At 31.4% G+C, this 23314-nt stretch overlaps 1 protein-coding gene across 1 annotated transcript in view; it reads right to left on the reverse strand.

Moving 5' to 3' along the window:
- LOC129224258 (lachesin-like) overlaps window positions 1–23314 on the reverse strand; it is a 52160-nt gene that overhangs the window by 9894 nt on the left and 18952 nt on the right. Inside the window, exons 2-5 of the mRNA XM_054858685.1 lie at window positions 12594–12700; window positions 7123–7327; window positions 4429–4599; window positions 1311–1439 (exon numbers count right to left, since the gene is read on the reverse strand). Coding sequence (XP_054714660.1) covers window positions 1311–1439; window positions 4429–4599; window positions 7123–7327; window positions 12594–12700 — 612 coding nt within the window. The remainder of the gene's footprint in view (window positions 1–1310; window positions 1440–4428; window positions 4600–7122; window positions 7328–12593; window positions 12701–23314) is intronic.

Genomic DNA, 23314 nt, shown 5'->3' on the forward strand with positions numbered 1-23314 from the left:
TGCGGCATGTGCACGAAATAAAGATAACCTAAGGTTTAGACCCAGATGTTCTTGCTCATTTAAAAATTACTTGATTTAATAATGAGTTTCAGTGCTTTCTTTAACCTACTCATATAAAATAAGAAAAAAAATCATTCCGTGTGAAAATTTAAGTTTATATTACGTTGTCAGCATTTTAGCGAAAAATGAAAGACTTTCTTTATTTGGAACGCGCGTCCTCAATAAGGTCAACTCTGAAAAAACTCTAGAAATGCTCTAGATTAGCAGTCACCCGTTAACGGGCGATCCTTTCATTGAAGATGGCTACCAAAAAAGCAAATCTTAGTTGCCAAAAGTTTCGACCATGTGTTTCTTTACATATCTAAAATCATTTCGTATATCTACGACAACACGCTTTCGATTCTGAGGCGTCCAACGGTAAGCTTTATGCATATTTTATAACTGTTGTTAAAAGTATCTGTGATAAGAGAGAAATCATGCTCACTTGGATATTTAATAAACTGAATGCGAAGTTATCAATACAAATTTGTTGTTACATAACAGCACCTGTTTTAATTTTAAAAAATATGTCTCGATCTTTTACCATTACTACTGCGATGGTTGATTCTGGATATGATTAGTAGTTGTGCGCAAAATTCATAGAAGATACCGCCGTGCCTCGTATAACATGGTACTTGTACAACACGATTTCGATATTACACAGTACTAAATTTGCGATTATTATCACACGTTTTCAATAAATAAAATCTTAAATTTAGTACTTCATGGTTTTGATATAACACGAAAGTTGTGTTTAAAAAAGATAAAAAGTTTCATTTTTGTTTACTACATTCTGTTAACCTTTGGAAATAACTCCAATAAGTTTTTACTTTGCTTTAATGAAACTTGTCTTCGATATAACAGGGTACACATCCTTTGATTCACATTATTTCTAAGTTTCGTATAACACGGTTTCGATACCACACGGAACAAATTAATCGTGTTTAACAAGGGACGCCTATATATCACTGAGATTCATAGCAGACACATTAAGTCATGGAAATTCAACATTGCGATCTTTTTATTTAAAAAGGTAAAATTACTTGAGTTTCCAAGTCAAAATTCTTCCGATTTCGTAATCAATGAATCGTCATTCTTAATAGTATTCGTTTTGGTGTTTAGAAAATCTAAGTATCAATGGAGGAATGTTTTCTCTACTTACATTCTGTGAAACAAATATATTCCAACCTTTTAAATGAAATATTCATGTTTTACTTATTTGTTAAAATAAAATCTTTATGTCAAAGAAAAAAAAACTAAATTATAATTACAATTAACTTGAAGCATTATTCTCTTGCTTACAGATGGCGGCACACCATTTGCGGCTATGCATAAGTAGGCTCCCATATCTTCTCTTGAGACTTGGCTGATATTTAAGTATTCTCCCTCAACTCTTAAAGCTAAATAAAAATAAAACATTTTATCAGCACTCAACGTGAAAATTACTGAATAAATAAATATAAAGTGAGTGGAGTATCGTATTTCAACTGATCGCTTCATTTTAGACTTATCTAAGGCGGCGAAAAATTTCAGCATTATGTTATGCCTTAAGAAAGTTTAAAAAATTGAATCAGGGAAATTACTATATGAGGTATATTTTTTTCGTTCGAATCATAATTAGCTGCTAAGATAATTACATTTTATCTTGAAGGAAAATAAGGCAAAACAAATGATAATATGTATCTATGATTTTAAAGATTTCCGAATAAAAATAATTTTGTGCTAATTATTATAGAGTAGAAGTGTTTTTTATTTGGGATGATTGGACATATTAATATCAAAGAACCGTGTACGATTGTTAAACCTTAATTCATTTGTATGGTTTGGTAGTACATTGCCTCGATATGATTGTTGAAAGATATGGCGTAATTTCAATCTTTTGGGGATAGTAAAAGTTTAAGTTAGTGAATTATTTATGGTACAAATGTCAAATTAAATGTTAATTTTTCATTGTTTTTAACTTTGGACATTGTGCCTTTGCATTCTAACTTTAACAGAAATTAGGGAGAAAAAGATTAAATAAAATAAAATGAAAAGGGAAAGTACTAAGAAAAAATATATATTCTTTATTCTAAAAAAATCCTTAATTCTTAATATTTTATGTTACGTGCGTGATGTTCCAATTGATAAGAATTCTTTTGAGATGAGAGTGCGGTTTGAATAAAAAAAAACTCTAGTGAAAGCATCAAAGGTTGAATTTGCATCGAAGAAAAAAAAACGAAATGATGAGTGCATGACTTCTTTTTAAGCCAGTTTAATGATAATAGTGCCTTGAAGTAAGCAAAGAAGCACTTTAAAAAATTTTACCCCAAGTTTGCTGCGAACTGAAGCAAAAAAAAAAAAAGTTTTATACAGATTAATTTTTCAACTGTTGGACATTTCAATGTGATTCAATTTGGCAAAAAAACTTGGAGAACAAAAGCTTAGCGATATATCGCCAAGTGTTTGCCAAATTATAACACCACTTGAGTTTGCACTGAAATTAACAACGATTTCCCCAAAAAAAGATCGAAAAGACTCCCTTTAGAACATTCAAATGCAGTCAAAAGAGAAGCTGCACAGCTAAGCCCTACTAGGAGTCTACGTACCAAATTTCAACTTCCTACGACACACCGTTTTTAAGTTATGTGAGATACATACGCACATACGCACATACACTCATACGCACACACGCACATACATGCGTACGTACGGATGTCACGAGAAACCTCGTTGTGATGTATTTCGGGTGTATATACGTTCTTAGATATATATCCACATGTTGTCGGGTTGAAAAAAAAACTCAATATTCATTCGATGGCGAGCAAAATAGAAATTAAGGCCGATTTTTGGGTGAAAATTTTTTGCGAATACAATGCTTCCTTCACTTCGTAAAATGAAGTAAAAATTTTAAGAAATGCTTTATTGGAATATCACATCCTATTTGTAAAAATAAACATTTAAAAGATTTGAACGCAAAGAATACTTATGCTTTGTGCTATGAAGAACTAGAATAAAGGAACACAAAGTACTAATCTTGGCTCCAAAGTAAAACATTATAGTAAAGCACATACTGCCCAAATAAATATACAGGATGTTCTGCTCTAACCTTCAAGACCTTTATTTTCGCAACAGTTAGTCCTAGATGTATACTTCCAATTGCAGAAATGATCAAAATCAAATGCAGAGTTAAGATATTAAAAATTTGAAGCAAAAATAAAAATTAGTCAAAAAAAAAAACAAAATTTAACTTTTTATATGGACCCTAGATCCCTTAACTGATGTTTAGAGAAATAATCTTCATTGGAAACTACGACTGACGCAAAAAGTTTGAAATTAGTACGACTAATATTCACCGAGATATGAAACACAACGTTTTGCAACCTACACCACTTTTCACTCGCCTTCAATAACACCTTTTGGAAGAAAATATAGCAGTTAACAAGTGTTTAAAATTATGTGTGTGTATAGAGTGTGGTTTTTCAAATTGTTCGAGGTTTCGTAGTGTGTTCCTGCGTATCACAGAGAAAAATCAAGTTGAAAGAAGAATAAAGTGCAAAGAGCTGCTGAAAACACTCTGCTAATACTGAAACTTTTTCGAAAGAGAAATTATTTTTTTAACAAGCATCTCATAATAGGAAAAATAACAGGATTCATGCAACATCAATGTAGAATATCAGTTCAACTAAAAGAGGTTCCAGAAACCATTTTCAGTTATAGTTTGCGGTGCTATAAGCAAGTGAGGAAAACTGCCCCTTCTTTTATTGAAAAAGGTGTGAAAATTGACAAAAATTATTATTGACAAAAAGTATTGAAATTATTGAAATCTCACATGATTAAAGATGCTAAAAAAATGTCTAAAAATATTCATTCACATTTCAGCAAGATTCGGCACCCACCCACAAAGCAAGGATTGCTCAACAGTGGTGTAAACAGAATTTCCACAGAACTTTATGCCACAGCAGAATGGCCTGAATCCAGTCCTGATCTCAATCCACTGGATTATTGCATATGGGGATGTATGGAGAATAAATTGAAAAACCTATGTCCACAATTAAATTAAAAAATTTACTACTAAAGATATGGAATGAAATTCCATTCTCTATAGTGCATGCCGCTGCATAAGCCTTTCCAAAAAGAGTGTCATCTGTAGTTACAGCTAAAGGTGCGAGAATACAAACCATTACTAAAACATTGATCAACAATGATGTTACTTTTGTTTAACATTTATTTTATAATTATAGGAAAACTTATATTACTGTAATAAAATTTTTTGTACAGTCAGTTATTTGTGGGCACCCTGTATACAGAGAGAAGGAAAGAATTTAAAGCTAAAAGATAGAAATTTTGTTCCCTTTACCCTAAATACCTAAATGACCCAATCATAACTGTCTCTTTCAAAAAACTCACCTGTGAATTTTCGTCCTCCATAAGATCCGAGATGGATTTTGTTCCCATCTTCTCGACGCCACGTTACCTTAGGCTGTGGATAACCATAAGCCTCACAACGTAAACTGACCCTCTTTTGTTCTTCCACCACAGTGTCTGAGCTCGTGCGACTTTCTATGATTGTAGGAGGAACTGCAAAACATAATATTTTTCAGTTATTCTTTCTTCAATGTATACTTAACAAAGTAAATGGGCGCAAGTACTCGTATGTGCGTATTAAAAATGGTGTTTCATAAATTAAGTTGTTTTTATAAATGAACTGGTTTTTAGTTCAAGGGAGTGAGCAACTTTGATATAAAAAGAAGCGAGACATACATTATGCTAAGGAATTGAAATGATATTGAACACGAGGTGGTAAATAATAAAAATGAGCGGCATACAAAACAATACAGGAAAAAAAAACAGTCAATGTTAAAAAAAATAAGTGTTTAATATTATTTCTGTTATAATTTCTTTTCTTAGCACATCTAAATAAGATTTATAGACATGTCTATTAGAAACAACTTTTTTTTTTTTTTTTTTTTGCATTAATGATTTTTAATTCCCACTATCATAAAATTATACACTATTTTGTCTGACTGTGTTTATAAACATACCTTTTATGATGTACGAGTTGGTTATCTAGTTTAAATACTATTTTGTTCACACGACTCAATATAATGAACAAATTAGTTTCCATAAAATAATCTTCTTCTATTTCTTAACATTCAAAAAGCGTTCAGATAGTTATATTTTAGAAACAGCTTTTGATGTTAATTACAGAGCGTTATACATTTTTAAAGAACTGTATTTCAATAACATTTATTATTTTAAAACAGTTCTCATTGAATATTAATGGATTAAAATGCATTGCAATACTTGTAGATCTAAGAGAACAATACATGCAAAAATATCGTATATTGGAATTCAATCTTATATCAAAAGAATGTACATATTTTACGGAAAATCTTTATACACGGCAAAATTTATGTATATTTTAAAACTGTTAAAACTGCTTAGAAATGCAAAGTAACAGATTTATTTACCATATTCTAACAAGTTTACGTACTTTCAGTAGATGCATTAAATGATATTTGTGATATTTATAACAACATAATGTTTAATATTTTAATTAGTACCTACTGATTAAAACATTTTTAAATTTTTGCAACATTAAGAGTATAAATTTATAGCATCAGTTTGTGCTGAAGTGTTGCAATACAATATGTCACCCATATTGTTCTGTAACATTACAATAGTATGATAGAACGCAAAGTTTGTCCGTTCTGCGCAAATTTTACTCGAGTCCTTATTATATAATAGGGTGGTTCGAAAATATCAAATTTTTTACTTCGGAATAGCGCTACCTCACAAAAGTTGTAGTTTGATGTCCTCAATCAGAGAAAAAAATTTAAAATATACTGTGTTGACATCTTTATTTGACGCATAAGACTGAAAAGTTTAAAAAATATGTTAAAAAATGAATTTTTCCCAAATATAAAAAGTTTTTTTTCTCTCATTTTATAGTACAACAAGCATAAATTATGAGTGTGTTCGTCAGCAATTATTTTGTAATTAGCTATGACATGTAATGTTTTTATATGCAAATATGTGTGTAATTATACTTGTACGTATAATACTGTAATAGAAGATTATATTCAGCAAATTTACGGTTTTTAAAATACTTTTGAAAAGTAAATATGTCATGTATGTATAATTGCATATTAAACACTTTAATTTCAAATTTTAAGCGATATTAACCCAATTCAAGGCGTATGCGGCAATTAAATATTTTATGTAAAAGCTACAAAGTATTTTTTCCAGGTTCGAACTACGCTTTATACTGATAATTTATGGTCGTTCCACTATAAAAAAAATTTTAAAAAAATTCAAAATTTTTGAAAATTTTATTTTTAACATATATTTTTAAATTTTCAACCTCATGCACGAACTAAAGATGTCGACTCAGAATTTTTTCTATATTTTTCCTCTCAATTGAAGATGTCAAACTACAACTAACGCGATTCCACCATAAAAAAAAATCGATTTTTTTCGAAGTGCCCTAATAATACAGTGCTGGCCAAATTATTAGACTAAGACTGTTTTAACAGCGAATTCTTTATTGATTTCATAACTATAGACACATTAACGAACAGTGAAATAATTATCTAATATTTAGTATGCCTTCCCTTGTTCTTGATGAGCATTTTAAGTCTTTTTGGCATACTTTTCGCAAGGTTTACACCATTTCTTAACTTTTTAAAAAAGGAGGTAAAAAAATTTTTATACTCACTATTATATATACTCACATACACATATTCACTAATTATTTAAAACTAACTTTAAATACAACAGAACACACTAATAAAAATAACTAGTGAACTGTTTAAGCTGCTTGAGATTATGTTCCTGGTAAGTAGATAAACAAAGCAGACAGTGCTGCCACCTGCAAACATTAAATTATGCTAAAATAACGTAATAATCAGTGTACAGTATGTACTGTATTTTAACAGTAAAATAAATAGTATTTTAGTACAAATTGTGAACAGAAAAAAAACTCTTTAGTCTAACAATTTGGCCAACACTGTAATGACTGAAATATTTTTTGTTGGAACAATAAACTCTTTCTTACTGAATGTAGTTTGCAACATACATACACTTCTGCACTGGACTTACCCATGACATCAAGGTATCCTCTTTCACTCACCATTGGCTGCGTGTTTATCTGACACATGTAATAACCTCGATCTTTTTTATCTACCTCCTTAATGTGAAGATTCCACTGCATATTGTTGTGTGTGACCCGAATTCTTTGGTCTCTAGTTATGACATTCTTGTGTATGCTTAGCAAGGTCTGGGTGTCCATTTTAATCCATGCTACCTAGAAAACAATCCCTTTAGAAATCATTGGAGTATCGATTAGTGATTAAACTGAGATTTGTTTTTATTTTGCTGCGTTCAAAAAAGGAAACGAAAAAAAGAAAGAAAAAGAAAAGGTATATTAATTTTGAAATGAATCTCCAAGGTACATTATTTTTCGTTTTGTTTGGTGCCATAGCGTGTTACATACAAAGTAGAAGGCATATGGGAGGGTGTCCCAAAGTGGGTAGGTTTTCGAAGAACGTTCGAGAATTGTAGTTTTTGGATTTTTATCGCAACAAATTCGGTTTTATTTCTTAGCTGAGTTCTTAAACTTCAAAATAACACGAATTTCTGTCTAGAACTAGACGAGCCTACTTTCCCGTATAAACATTCTAACTACTAGTACCTGATCAATATTCTCAAAAATAGCTAAAATCGCAAATGTTTTCAAACATATTTTTAAAATACTTTATACTGATTTCTAGGAACAAAATATTCCTCACCCATCTAAAAAAATAGATGCGCATAAAAAAACAAAAAACATAAATAAATAAATAAATAAATAAATAAAAAACCGAACAAATAAAATAGCAGCAACTTTTAAACAAAGCAGCTAATACACTTACACTTTTTTCCATTAAAAAAATCTTTAACAGCTTTAAAAAGGAAAAAATAATAATTAAAATTAATAAGCTCATTAAAATAAATACATATAAAAAAAATCGTTTCTTTTTCCCCTGTTGCCAAAAGCAATTTTTAAATGAATTATTGCACTTACTAAAATAAATAAAAACAATAAAATGTCAACTTAAAGAAATAATTTTCATTGTCAAAATAATAATAATAATAATAATAATAATAATCGTCTGCGCATATCTTTATGTAGAAACATAAATGACTTCGAGTTTATTCGCCGAAAACTGAATACCTAAATTAAAACTTTAGCGTAAAAATAAAAACAAGTCGGATCAACAATAATTATTTCACATTCAAAACCATAGCAGAGTCGGAGTCGGAGTCAATCTCATTTTGGAGTAAAGGAGTGGGAGTCGAATATCTAAGAATCGGAGTCAGTCATTTGTCCTCCGTGTATAAATTTTTGCCGGTGCGAAGTCAGAGTCTAAGTCGGGGAGTCGGAGTCCGATTAATTGTCGAGCACAGGAGTCGGAGTCGGAGTCAAGTGCTTCTATATTCTCGGAGTCGGAGTCTGGAGTCATGAGCTATTTCCAACCAAATTTGTTTGAAGTAAATCCGCCTTCAAGTGCGGAATCTACATTGTCTTTCAGTTTTCCCGTAGGCGCTAATGTTAAGGGATTTGAACTGTTCAAAATTGAACGGAAAATTGTTCAAATCAAAAAGATATTTTATATACAAGTTTTTTATCAAAAGCTTTTTTCTACAAAGTTTATTTGAAGCAAATTCGCCTCACAGTTCGGAATTGCCTTGAATTTCCCCGTAGGCGCAAATGTTAAGTTTTTTTGAACTGTTCAAAATTGAAAGAAAAATGGTTCAAATCAAAGAGTAAAATATGGGAATGAAGTGTCCTTGCCGAGATCTTTCGAACAAAAAAAAGTTTTTTCGAATCGGACTATTCATTCAAAAGTTATTAGGGTAGGACAGACAGACAGACCGACAGACCGACAGACATTTTTCCCCATCTCAATACCCTACTTTCCAATTTTTAATTTTTCAATATTTATTTAATTATTTTATTTATTTTTGACTTTTTTTTGTTGTTTTTCGCGATATTTTTAAGATACATTAAGCCTTCTTTCATGCTTTTTTCTTCTTTTTCTGACTTTTACTGGGAAAGTAGGCTAAAAAGTGATTTTCGCATTGTTTCAGACTAATATTTATTTATTATCAAACTTTACAAACATTTCAAAAACCCGCTTTGCCCTACTTGGAAGCCCAAAGCGGGTAAGCTTAAGTAATTGTGTTTTAGTACATTTGCCAATCATATATGAAGTTATAAATGATTAAAATAGTTGACTAGATACCTGCGATTATAAACAAAAAAATATATGTAAAACAGTTGTACTTATCCAACTTAAAGTCAGCACATTTGTTCATAAAACACAAAGAACTAAATAATTTAATTAATAAACTAATTGACTTCCATCCTAAAAAATAAATTTTTAAAGTTATACTTATCCTATTGAAATAGAAAATCTAAGTCAGCACACGAGTCAAGAAATTATAAGTAAATATATGATTAAATCCTATATCCGCTTTGCCCGAAGGCACGTTTTTTATTTCAATAATTATAACCTTAAATTTAAAAAATAAACAAGCGAAATGACTATCGTAGTATGTAGGTGGATGGTGTCTCAAAAACGTAATATTATTGACAATAAAAAAAAGCTGGTCTTCGACTAATCACAAGCTACAAAATTTCATTTCTTTTAAAGTAGCTTTTTTTTTTTTTTTTGAACTGTTCAAAATTGAAAAATAAATGGTTCAAATCAAAGAGTGAAATATGGGAATGAAGTATCCTTGCCGAGATCTTTCGAACAAAAAAAAGTTTTTTCGAATCGGACTATTCATTCAAAAGTTATTAGGGTAGGACAGACAGACAGACCGACAGACCGACAGACAGACCGACAGACATTTTTCCCCATCTCAATACCCTACTTTCCAATTTTTAATTTTTCAATATTTATTTAATTATTTTATTTATTTTTGACTTTTTTTTTTTTTTTTTTTTTTCCGCGATATTTTTAAGATACATTAAGCCTTCTTTCATGCTTTTTTCTTCTTTTTCTGACTTTTACTAGGAAAGTAGGCTAAAAAGTGATTTTCGCATTGTTTCAGACTAATATTCATTTATTATCAAACTTTACAAACATTTCAAAAACCCGCTTTGCCCTACTTGGAAGCCCAAAGCGGGTAAGCTTAAGTAATTGTGTTTTAGTACATTTGCCAATCATATATGAAGTTATAAATGATTAAAATAGTTGACTAGCTACCTGCGATTATAAAAAAAAAATATATGTAAAACAGTTGTACTTATCCAACTTAAAGTCAGCACATTTGTTCATAAAACACAAAGAACTAAATAATTTAATTAATAAACTAATTGACTTCCATCCTAAAAAATAAATTTTTAAAGTTATACTTATCCTATTGAAATAGAAAATCTAAGTCAGCACACGAGTCAAGAAATTATAAGTAAATATATGATTAAATCCTATATCCGCTTTGCCCGAAGGCACGTTTTTTATTTCAATAATTATAACCTTAAATTTAAAAAATAAACAAGCGAAATGACTATTGTAGTATGTAGGTGGATGGTGTCTCAATAACATAATATTATTGACAATAAAAAAAAAGCTGGTCTTCGACTAATCACAAGCTACAAAATTTCATTTAAGTAGCACTTTTTTTTTTAATTTTAAGCCTGGTTGCATCATGCCGCTTTGATGGGACTGATTAAATCTCGGGAGTGTTCATGTACACACGACATACGTATGCATCGGCGCTTACACATCCTCGGGGGGCATACGAAGGTCTACCTGCTTTGGGCGACCTACCCTACGTATCTAAAACCTACCCTACGTCTCTACGTATCTGTTTTTGTCCCTTTAAAACGCTTTTATATTATATTTTTTCTTCCGTTTAACTATTAATATATGAATTTCAGATTTCTGTCACTTTGAAAAACATTGATTTTGTTTCATTTCGGAAGTGATATTATTTGTAACTGCTTTCATACAGATTGGAAAAAGTAAAAGTAGCTCGGACGATTCGATACAATTGAAAGTGAATGTATGCATTCCATTTCAACATTTGCAGAAGCATCAATACATCGCACAAAAAACCTACAGTTATTTCCAATAGAATGTAGTAACTGCCCATACAGTCCGCTGAACCATGGATTACCAATCCTGACAGTTGTCAGCAAGGGTCAATCTGGTGCCAACCTTGGATGCCACCTCAGGTCACGTAATACGATTGTGTGTGATTACTTAAGTGGGAAACCCTCGCGTCTAAAGTTCATCAAAGTAAACCACGTGGTCTCCAAAAAGATCGATTTAAGCTCTTAACGAAGCCAAGCTTTGATCTTCTTTCTGCAACTTGCTAAATAGGACCAAAAAAAAAAAAAAAAAAAAACGTAATGACAGACCGTGTTTTTTTATCTCATCCATTTTAACCAGGTTAGGGAACTCATGACATTCCTTTGCTTTGTTTCTTTGTGAACTTACACTATTTTCAAAGCCACATAAATTTGTTCCACCCAGTAGATATTTAAACGTGTGCTAGAGCGGGTATTTAAGACCAAACTCTTGCAGTGCCCATCAGTTCGAATCTTACAAAATATTTGAGCGCGGAATAACACAGACACATCGTAAGTGCACCACATTTTTCCATACGGCGTGCACATGAACAAAACCAATGGAAAGCGATCAAATGCAATACTTCTAAGGATAAGAAACCTTAGAGACAGTCTGCTCACAACCTTAGAATCAATACATGTCGTTCTCAGCGCATTTCTTTGTATATATTTTTCTTAATGTTTCATATACCTGTAATAACGTTTCGTATAATAAATAATTTATATTGAATAGCTTAATTAACAACTTAAACACAGAATCACAGCTCTCCCATCACAAAAAGTCGCATTTTTAATATAGTTTTGTCCTTTTTTTAACATGCATTTTATACAATGTTATTAAAGAGAGAAAAAACTAACTCAATGCCTATTTTACAATTTACCAAGAAGTGTCAAATTAGGATTAAAAAAAGCTTTTCAAAGTCCATGGATTGAGATGGTTTAGGTACTAAACGCCTAAACTATTCTTTCCATGAACAAGCTTAACTTGTCTTCAATCTTAATCTCCTTTTGACGCGAGATTTGAGTATAGTTTATTTATTGTAATTAGGTATGTACTTTAATACAACTGTTACAGTCACTACGGAGTAGAAGTAGTACGCATAGTACTATTTCCGAGCTTCATTTATCTTTGAAGTTAACCTTATGATGTAGTAAACTACTTAAAGAGGTTTGTATGTATTACTTCTCCTTATAAATTGTTACAAGTTAAAACTCCAAAAATAAATAACGAATACAACAAGCATAGCTTCTAACGCGCGTATATGAGAGCACCCACCCACAGTCTCTATAATTTTTTTTTTTAATTTTTCCTTTTCGTTTTGAAACTATATCTTCGTAGAAATTAATGTTTGGAATGCAATGTAAAGAGATATATTATATGGCTATAACAATGTACCACAAGACTAAGCTGATATCATCAGACATAAATATCAAATATAAATCATCTTACCTTATAACTTCCTAGGTTCTCAACGGTGCATCTCAGGAGAGCATCGCGACCAATGGGAACTGTGACGTTAGGAATTGTTTCGGTAAACTCAGGTTCTAAGGAAGCGACTGGAAAACAAAAGAATCATCTTTGTTTTAAACAACAATAATGTTAATATTGCTGAAATAAAGATATGCTTATTCTTTTATATGTCAACGTTACCTAATCGTTAATAGATAATCCATCGTAACCGTAGAGCTGTGGGTCTCAACTTTAGAATAGTCCTGCTCCCCCCCCCCCCCGCTCCCCATTCAGTTTGAAGGGAGACGCGAATGTATTAAAAAACTATTTTGAAAAGCAGAACTAAACATACCTAACTCCGTTTTGTGGTCAAGTTTAACTTTTTTCTACACTATCCTTTTTTTTTTTTTTTTTTGCTGTTTTTAGTGCAGTTTTCATCCACTTATCTCTGTGAATCTGGATTTTTCAGCAATGGCATAAGGTCAAAATATTAAACGAACTTGGAGATTAAAAGTGTTTGTGATTCGTTTTGTCGCAGTCACAACGTGCTGTTCAAAAGTATGTCACTGACAAAAAGGGGCAGCCCTCCTATCGATGTTCTGAAAGTGTTTCGAAATACATGCCAATCTTTCCTATTAACTAAAATTAATTTATTTTTAGTTCGTTGTTTCTCTGATTTCATGTTTTCTAAGAGAAATGTGGTTAAAATAAAGTTAATGTGAGTAATAACGCATCTTTAATGCGAAAGTACTATCTATATTTCAATTAAATAACCAGCATCAGCTGTACTAACCAGCATCAGCTTCAAACTGCGGTTGTATTGTGAAAGGGGATGGGGCGCGACCCTACTTCAGTGTCCAGAGGCAGACGCAGAGCCTGAAAGGTTGAGAATCTATCTGAACCTACTGGAACCGGTCATGGCTCGGATAAGCCAAAGTTTGGATAACAGGACAACAAACTTCAGTGATACTTCTGAGTACACTAAAGCTAGCTAAATACATGTTTTGAATGAATTGACTTTATATTATCATTAAATGTACTAGTGAGTAGTTATATCCTTAAATAGTGTATGTGAACAGCTTTTTTTCAACCTTTATCTAGACTTAAGACTTAGAAATTGTCTTAACTTTGCTTTTTCTCCTTTGCGAAATCCATTCTGCTGCACATTGGGGTTATGTTTTCGCCTTTGGTTGCTCAGTCATTAAAAAAAATTAAGAAAAACAAAGTGCTCGAACAATTGGACATTTCATTTAGTTGGATCTGAGCTAATTAGCGTGCTAGAGTGTTTTAAAAATGCTTTCTACAAAATTTTGGTCTATTTATGTTTGTTACATACTGTGTTTCTTCTTTTAACATTATGCATTTAGAACATTATTTGTTGTTTTGTGCTTTTCATAATTGCGGCATCCTGTGTTTTGTGAAAGGAACTTTAGATTGCAATTAAGCATCCCGTATGATTTAAACGAAAGATATCAGAAGGTTAGTGTTACACAATAAAGAGCACTATTTTTAATAGAGATTTATCTATAATGAATTACTGTTTAAATTGTAGTAAATAATGTAGGTGTTTAAAATTGAATAAATACATTTGTTTTTGAAAAAAAAAAAAACGAGATAACAACATTTAATTCCACGAAATTGCAGATTATCTGCAATTAAATAATAAATTTTGTGCAATTAAACCCTGTTGTTTCTTGTTTTTTTTTTTTTTTTTCTTATTTTAATGTAGGCCTTTATTTGTCATTTGTCATTTGATTACTAATTAAAATGTAGTGAACAACCTAAATCTTTAAAATTGAATGAAACCTTTGTGCTTGAACTCTTAGATAAGAAATAACAGTGTTTAATTGTACAAAGTTGCAGATTATCTGCAATTTTTTGTTCGATTAAACGTTGTTATGTCTTGTTTTACTTCCTATTTTAATGTAGGACTATATTTGTCATTCAGTTCTTGGGCTCATTCCATCCATAGTCTTATTTAAACCCTTGTAGTTCAATTGAGGCAGTGAGAATTAAAGGAATGCAAGTGGCAAAATTAAAAAGTTGGAAATAACCAGTACTAATAGTAGACAAACCTCTCCACTGTCTTGGGGTAAGAGATGGTACTAGTATCCCTGGTAGATGCTGTAATACAGCATGAGTTGGAAAAATTATTTCAATGAAAGCTTACCAGGGAACTTATCTTTAAACACGTTTTACTCAAAACTTGAACATGTTCATTTACATCTCTTTGCTCTTCACTGCCTCAATCGCAGATTAACAAAAATAACAACACAAACAATTGCTAAAACTCGTAACTTTAAACTATTTTTCAATAAACCTCAAATGTATCAAGAAATTACATTTAAAACATTGCGCCCCGTCGCTGAAAATAAAAACTGCCTCCTGGTTAATGTTACATTGTTTGTAACTGCCAGCAAAATATTAAAGACACAATGCAGGACGTATTTCCACTTCCAGTAACACTTTAATTTTTAAAAAGTCCCTAAAATGAAACTGAAACATAAACGTCCTTCCACATTTTTATCCAGTGCATGATGAAAATTACATCGCAAGTGAATTCCCCCGTTACGCTGCCCCCAAACCCCGTTAGAGGTTTCGTTGTGAAGAATAATCTTATCACAGCGATTCGCCCCGTCTCGAAGTTCACCCAAGCGTCCCCTACTTTCGACTGTCGGGGACTGATAAGAGAACTATAATTTTCCGAGAAAAGCGATGCTATGCATTTGATGTGACGAAAAATTATTTGTAATTTATTACATGGTATCTCCGGAATTTTACATTAAAGAAAAGAAATGCCGATTCTTGTAAGCTAAAAATTAGAGGACGAAGTAACGTGTGTTTTAATTTGCTGAATAAATTTGAATAATTTTATGTACAAGTTTCGTGAGTTACTTGTGACTCTTTTTTAGATATATTTTGCAAAATATCTATGTTACAGAATGACTGAATTTCAATTTGTTATTGCGATTGGGAACGCTGTGATGCAGTGTAGTATTGCTTGATAAATGATTGATTTCGTGTATTTAAATTTACTTGCGTAACTTTAAATAATAATGCCATCTAACAATCAAAATTTATTTTTCTTAGTATTTTTAGCATTTTAATGAACTACTTAAGTTTATCTGATAAGAATTTTCTTGGAGAAATGAACGTTATCGTACACAATTTAAATGAAAAAAAAACTCTTTTCGTACAGTATTTAACCCCCCAAAAAATGTCTACGTACATTTTTAACATTGGTTTCACCAGCTCTATCAATATTTTTTGCAGTTTTGAAGAGGATTTAAAAAAAAGGGGAACAAAAAAGGAGAAAAGTAATACAGTTTAAGAAAAAATAGAAATTCATTGCGACGTTTCTTGGGATTCGAAAGTTTATTTATTTATAATTTAATTAAAATAAAATTCTGTGTTGTAACTCATACATTTAAAACCAATCTAATTTGTAAAAGGAATTTCTAAAGTGCGCCAAATAACGCCAAACTAGGATTCAGGACCAAGTTTCTCTTTAATTTATATTTTAAATTTCTCCAATTTCCATACATTCACCAAATGACTCATAATTTTTTTAAAAAAAGGCATTCGATGTGAAAATTTGATGTTAAATTATGTTTGTCAGCAGATTAACATTTTGTAACAAATTAGTTTCACGATAAACATATATTCAAAATACGGCCAAATCTTTAAAAATAAAAAACGCTAAACGCTAAAAAGAACTATCTAACTTTTCGTTAAAAAAAATGTCAATATAAAAACGTACTAAGCTATAATTGGTAATAAGCAAGCAGATTATCAAAAAATTCTTATTAACTTCAATGGAAAGGGAAAAGATCAATTGTATCATTCGCATTAATGATAAGTAGATATTTTTAATTTTTTGGTCACTACTGCGTACAGCTTGTGCACATATGTAGCAAAGGGTTATATCCTCCACAAATCAATAATCAAATGACAGAAAAAAAGGGACCGTGCACAGTAACATTTTCTTTTTGAATTTATTAACTACATAAATTAGTACCTAATTTATATAGTTAATAAACTCAATCTTCTAGAAGAGTTAATATTGTTGAAATGAAGATAATAATAGTGAACCATGAAGAAACAAAATTCACTGTAACATTAAAACAGGCGGTTTTAACAAGATTTTTAAAAGTATTGTATCTAAACTTTGTCTTGCAGTTGACTAATTAATTGTTCATTTTGCTTTATCATCAGTTATACTTTCTGATGAATATAAAATCAGAATCTAGTGTATTTCTGCAGTCCTAGAAAGGGGGGGGGTAGCTTAATTCGTTTACAAAGCTTATTCGTTTACAAAGCTTTATTTGGCGCTTCCTTCTAAGATGTTTTAGCATTAATCAAGATAAAGCAAATCAATCCGTAACCAAATATATAGGAATTTAAAGCACGCTCCAGAATCGTATATTTTAATAGGCATTGCCAAATCTATTTCAGTTTAGGGAATCTTTTTTCATACATGGAAAAGCTGTATAAAGCATGGGCTATGTAAGAAAATAAAACATCACTTTAAAAAAATGTCCTCTTCTATTCTTCTTTATGAACCCGTGTTACATTACAATTAATTTTGAATGCTTAGCTTATCTTAAATACAATACTTATTTTTTCATAAACTAAATATTATGCACTACATACTCGTATATACGTAAAAAGCGATTTTGCACATATAGGCAGAAAAAAAGCATTAAATTCAATTGAAACTCATAAAAAGCAAGGAAAAGTTCTGAATTCTCTAAAATAACTCATAGGCGTCTAATAAATCTATAGCGAAATCACAAGTTGTTGAATGATGAATGAATTTCCTGGAGAAAAACTGAAACCGATCACTAATATTATTCTCCATCATTGGGAAAGCATCATTACTGTTTGAAAATCCGATAGAGGGAGAAAGTTGCCAAAGATTAAGTTGTACTGTATCGAACCTTTTTCCGATAAGATCGTACGTTTTTATGTTTTCTCCACCTATAAATAATGTCATAAAGAATGTGAAAGTGAAAGTAACAGGACTTGATATTCTCCTGGTTGGGAAATGCAAAAAAAATATTTTTTAGGAGGTTCCAGTTCTAATAAAAATATTATTTGTTTTTCTATATAGGGGGAGGAGGGATTTTAGTATACGTTACTGTATACTTCTATTTGTATTGCCGAACAAAAAGTATTTAATTGAAGAACTGTTCATACGGAACTGGCTCTTTGCCAGTTTTGGATAGTATTGTGTAATTGTATTTATCTATTTATTTACTTATTTTGTAAAGTTACTTGTTTTAAATATGCAAACTAGAAAAATCAAATGGGATATAAAGAACCGGCCATTAGACTTTTCAGATAAGATCGTACGTTTTTATGTTTTCTCCATCTATAAATAATGTCATAAAGAAAGTGAAAGTGAAAGTAACAGGACTTGATATTCTCCTGGTTGGGGAATGCAAAAGCTATTTTCCAGGACGTTCCAGTTCAAATTTTAAAAAAATACTTTTTGTATAGTATTAGGGGACTCTGCCCCCTGCTCACTAACGCTCGCCAACCCCCGAATATTGCTTCCCAATCTTATTTGATTCGCAAAGATTTAAATCACCAATTGGAAAAAAAACTGATTAAAAACGCATTATGAGCTTTCCTTGGATCAAAAAGCACACCTTCTCCGGGTTTCAAAATAACAGAGAGCCGTAAGGGCTAAGGGGCTCCTGAGCATTGCAAAACTGCAGTTGTGTACGCTTGGAAAGTCGTTTTCATATTCGTAGTCTCTAGTAATATATTTTGCTCTTTAGCTAAAATTGGGTCGAGCTTAAGATTTCCCGTTAAAATCGAAAACCTTGAAGTTTGTGAATAAGAAAGAAGAAACCTGCGAATCGAAAAGACGTAACTATGGCAACGCCAAATTGAACATCAGTAATTTTAATGCTGATGAGATTATTCCAACTTGATTTTTTACGGCTTGTAACTTTTTTTCCTTTGGAGATAAAAGCCTAGTTTTTCGACCATAGATCGAGTTAGATCTGGAGTAAAAAAAGACGCTTTTTCCAGTGGTGTCAAAAAGAAAACTGTAGGACAATTCCTTCAAATTTTACTGATTGATTTAAGGAAGAAAGTAGTGCCTAAATTTAAGCTAAGCCTAAAACAGTTCGAGCTAAAAACGCAAATTACTACTGCCGCATTTAAGTTAAAGCATTGAAATGAATTGCGTAGAACACGGAAAATTCTACCTTTTCAAAAGATGTATTATATTACTATGTTCAAGTAACGTTTCACCCCTGGAGGAAAATTTGTGAAAAAAAAAAACGGTTTATTTAGGCCGCGCGGTTTAATCTAGAAGAACGCCCGTATCCGAATAAACATGTATCAAATTTTATTATGTTTATACGTTTCCTTGATTTTACATTATTTGTTATTTTATAAAATAAATAATTAAAGAAGCTACATCACTTTTTAAAGTATTCTATTTTTAAGTATGTAATGGAAAATTAAAAGACGTAACTTACTTAATCTAGAATTCTATATAGTGAAATGTGAACATTTTAAACAGATCATAAGTTTTAAAAAAAATAATAATGATTTCATTTGAAATTCTTTGTGAAAACTATTTCAAGGAGCAAGCTATTTACCATGCGTCTCTTTTTCTATAAAAACAAACTCTACTAAACCTTTTAGTGCTAGGACTAAGTATTGTATAATGTATTTAAGGGAAATCTTATTATTTTAATAAAACCGTAACGTTATGTTAATTACTACCTGGAGAAGACGAAAAATCGCCATAAGAAGCAATTGGGAAACATCCTGAAACTGTCAAGTCAGCTCTTCTCATTATTATCGAACAAAACAATGTTCGCGAGCAAAATGGGATAGACACATCCTCTGCAACTCTCGGTTCACTGCGTTAGCGAAACTTGATTCTCCAAATCTTTTCTTTACTTGTTGGGAAGGAAACAAAAGTTGACAAATCACAGAATTGAGATAGTATAAGATGACGATGGGAAAAATGCAGAGAATAAATATCGTGTTTTGATATGGTACATAAAAAGGGGAATTCTTTTTTTTTTAAGCTTTATTTTGTAACTAGCAGTACGTGCACGGCTTTGCCCGTAGAAGAAAAGTAATAGGTCATTTAGTTTGCCTGTATATTTAAAAATAATGGATGATGAATTTCTCGCCAATGTGCTATGGTAATTTACTGGTCCCTGTTATTATAGTTTACACACCCATTATATGCCTACACACATATAATAAGTTTACGTATCCATAATTTGCTCCGTATTGCTGCAGAGCAATTAATTTCACCAATGGTGGCTTAAAATTGGAACATTAAAAGAACAAAATCGAATTTTTGAAAAATCGCATGGAGGTGCTCACCCCTATGTACGAACAAATTTTATGCCAAATTTCATGAAAATCGGTCGAACGATCTAGGAACTATGCGCATAACAGACATCCAGAGATCCAGACATACAGACTTTCAGCATTATTATCAGTAAAGATTATATAACGTAACTCAAAAAAAGCTACAATCATGTATAAACGTTTTGAAAGTTTGAGAACCCTCTCTGGGCATTACCGTGCCATGCAATCCTCATTCAAGTACAGAATGAGTATGAAAACTGCGCGTTGAACATTTTCGGGTTTATTGTTGAAATTTCAATGTGACAACGGTTCAAATGTGAATTTCTGAAACAATAATAGTAATAAAAATTATATGTGTAGAAAATATGAAAAAATCCTGACCGTCAAAAAACATATTATGGCATGCAGTACTCAAAAATGTAAAGTAGCATGAATTGCGAATTGTTGTAGGTTCTGAAAGAAAGGGAACTTAAAAAAGAGAGTAGGAGCAAAGAGGGCAATGTGAACTTTTTTTTTTTTCAATCAAATAGACATTTTATTGAGACAAACCCTGGAGCGATTGGTTTAAAAATTAATCAGTACCAATTTACAAGGGCTGCACCATTAAGCTCATTTGCGTGCTGAGATTCCAACTGTACCTTCTATATATTTTAGATATTTGGCAAGGTAAAAAACACCGAATTCGGATAAACTATCAACATAATGCTAGACTGACTAGAAAACATATTTTACGTATGTTATACAAGCAACCGTTAGTCCTGCATACTACGAATTGCAAAAGTGTTCAAAATCACACTGCAAATAAACCTGCACAATTTGGAACACTTTGTTTCAGAAAAAGTGATCCTAATATGTGAATGTGCACTATGACGTGTTCTGAATATACTCCGTCAGAAGGAAAATATTTCAAAAGTATTCATGATACAAACTAACTTTGCACCAAATATCATGAAAATTGGCCGAACGGTCCAGGCGCTATGCGCGTGACAGAGATCCTGACAGACAGAGAGAAACTTTATTGTTAGTAAAGATTTAATCTGTAGTTCAGAAAAGTTTGCTCTATGTTTAAGCTCAGAAGTCTAGTTTCCATTTACTTGCATTTCTTGAAGACATGATATTAAGTCAGAAAACGTAAATCAAAGATTATTACAAAATGAACCTAAATAAATGCAATAACTCAATCTCTCAATGTGAACAAAATATTTTTCCACAAGTTCACGAAGTTTCCAAGCTTTAACGAGTCCTAAAGACAACTATTGCTATTATTGAAAATTCGTTTTGTAATAAACTATACGTATGATTTCATAAATTTGTTTACTTTTTAAAATAAAATAGTTTTTTGACTTTTCATGTGAACATTGCAATTAACATTCCAAGCCATTTTTATACTACACTGGGTCTTTAAAAGCTAATTATCAATTCTTTTCTGATCTACATGTTTCAAAACAATCCCTTTTTCAACCTACATTTATGTTAAAGAAATAAAATCGTGCTTCATATATTAATATATTATTTATAAAATGCAATTGTTTGCTAACGGATCCTGAAAAACCATGAGTTAATTGATTTAAAATTATTCTTTTAAAAATTTTCGTAGTTCGTTAATCCAAATGTTCCAAAAACCTTTTAATATTAGAACGGTACATGATAGTAATTCGGGGAATTAAAGTATAATCCCTAGCAGATGTCAGTGGGCGTTACATACACACAGATAATTTCGCATCAATAATATAATTTTCCATTTGTTTTTACTTTTTCAAAAAAAAGTAAATAAATAAATAAATAAATAAATAACACTTTGCAATAAGGTACGACGATAATAGGTTGTTCCTATGAATATTCTAGGTAATATTTTATATATTTTACATACGTTTTTTGAATACATCTTCTATTGCTATTGTGTATTTTACTCTTACGAAATAAGGGGAGATGGGGCACGTTGGTCCGCTTTTTACCCGACTCCGCGAGAGCGACGCAAAGGAGGGTGATGTATTTTTAAGTCTGTGTATGTATGTTTGTTCCTATGTGGCGCGGTAGAGGCTAAACGCTTTGGCCAATTTTAGTAATTCTTACGTCAATCGATTTGTTTTGAAATTGGGAGTGTCACTAAACACATGAAAGTATTCAAGTCTACCAATTGGGGCCTCAGTGGCCGAGTGGTTTAAGCGATTACTTCTCACACTTGAGGCGGCAGGTTCAATTCCCACCCTCGCCCCGCTTCTGATGTACTTTCCCCGCTTTCTGATGTAAATTCTTTCATGTGTTGTTTATATGGATTCTGTACTGCAATCAGTTTCTGTACTGTATTTTGTAGTGTAATCACTTTTAGTTAATAAAAAATATATCATGCGTAAAGGAGACAAGGCACCTAGATTCTAATCCTCATCAAAATAAAACCGTGCAATAAGCACCAAAAGAAAGAAAATCTACTAATTCGATTTTCATCTCGAACACGTTGCATTTAATTTTATCGTGATTCAGGCGACTGAGTTTCACGACGTGTATTTTCTTGACAGTTTTTTTTTTAGTTTTGCGAGAAAGATTTGACTGACGACGTTTCCTAGCTCTCGTCATTATGAGTTATACAGGCTGTTTATACAGGGTGAATTTGGTCGAATCTGCCATACGAAAGGGGGTGATAAAAGAGCTCAAGCGGAGCATAGAACCACCCATTATCGTGTCCAATCCTTAACCGTCACCGAGTTATGGTAGATATAAGGAAACAGAGTAAAAAAATAAACTTCTGAAAAAACGATAGATTTTCGAAATTCCAGTAAAACCTACACAAAAAATAAGTGCATATTTGGAAAGAGCAGATTAAATCCTAAAAAATGACACTTTTCTAATCAAGATAATCGCATTTTGCAGCGAGCAACAAGCTTGGAAACATTGAACACATTCAGAATTAAAATGGTGCCAAAGTTTTGAATCGACATTTTTAAAAACAACCGTACGAGCTACAATCGGGCAAATCTACCAAAAACTGACTCACTTTATAAGCTTTCAGATTATACAACAACAGATCATATTGGGCTTCAAGTTCAGCAGAAATTTAGGCTTTTGTTTGAAACAGTGTAAAAATCTACATTCGTTGAAAAAGGAAAACCAGCGAAGAGTCGCACTTTTCTGTTTTAAATTTTCTGTTTCACATAAGCATGTTGCTTTCTTTGTTTAAGAAAATGATATTTTTATACCAGAATAATAATTTTAATATTTTATTAAAATAAAAAACACATGAGATAAAAATTCGTAGAAAAAAAAGAATTACTTTCCTGTGCTTTTCACAAATGAAAAATCAATAAGGAAAAAGTTACACCAACATTAATGAGTACATTAAATCAGTCTTCAAAACTAACAATAGATGCTGA

The sequence above is a fragment of the Uloborus diversus genome, chromosome 6, assembly GCF_026930045.1.
Source record: "Uloborus diversus isolate 005 chromosome 6, Udiv.v.3.1, whole genome shotgun sequence".
NCBI classification, from domain to species: domain Eukaryota; kingdom Metazoa; phylum Arthropoda; class Arachnida; order Araneae; family Uloboridae; genus Uloborus; species Uloborus diversus.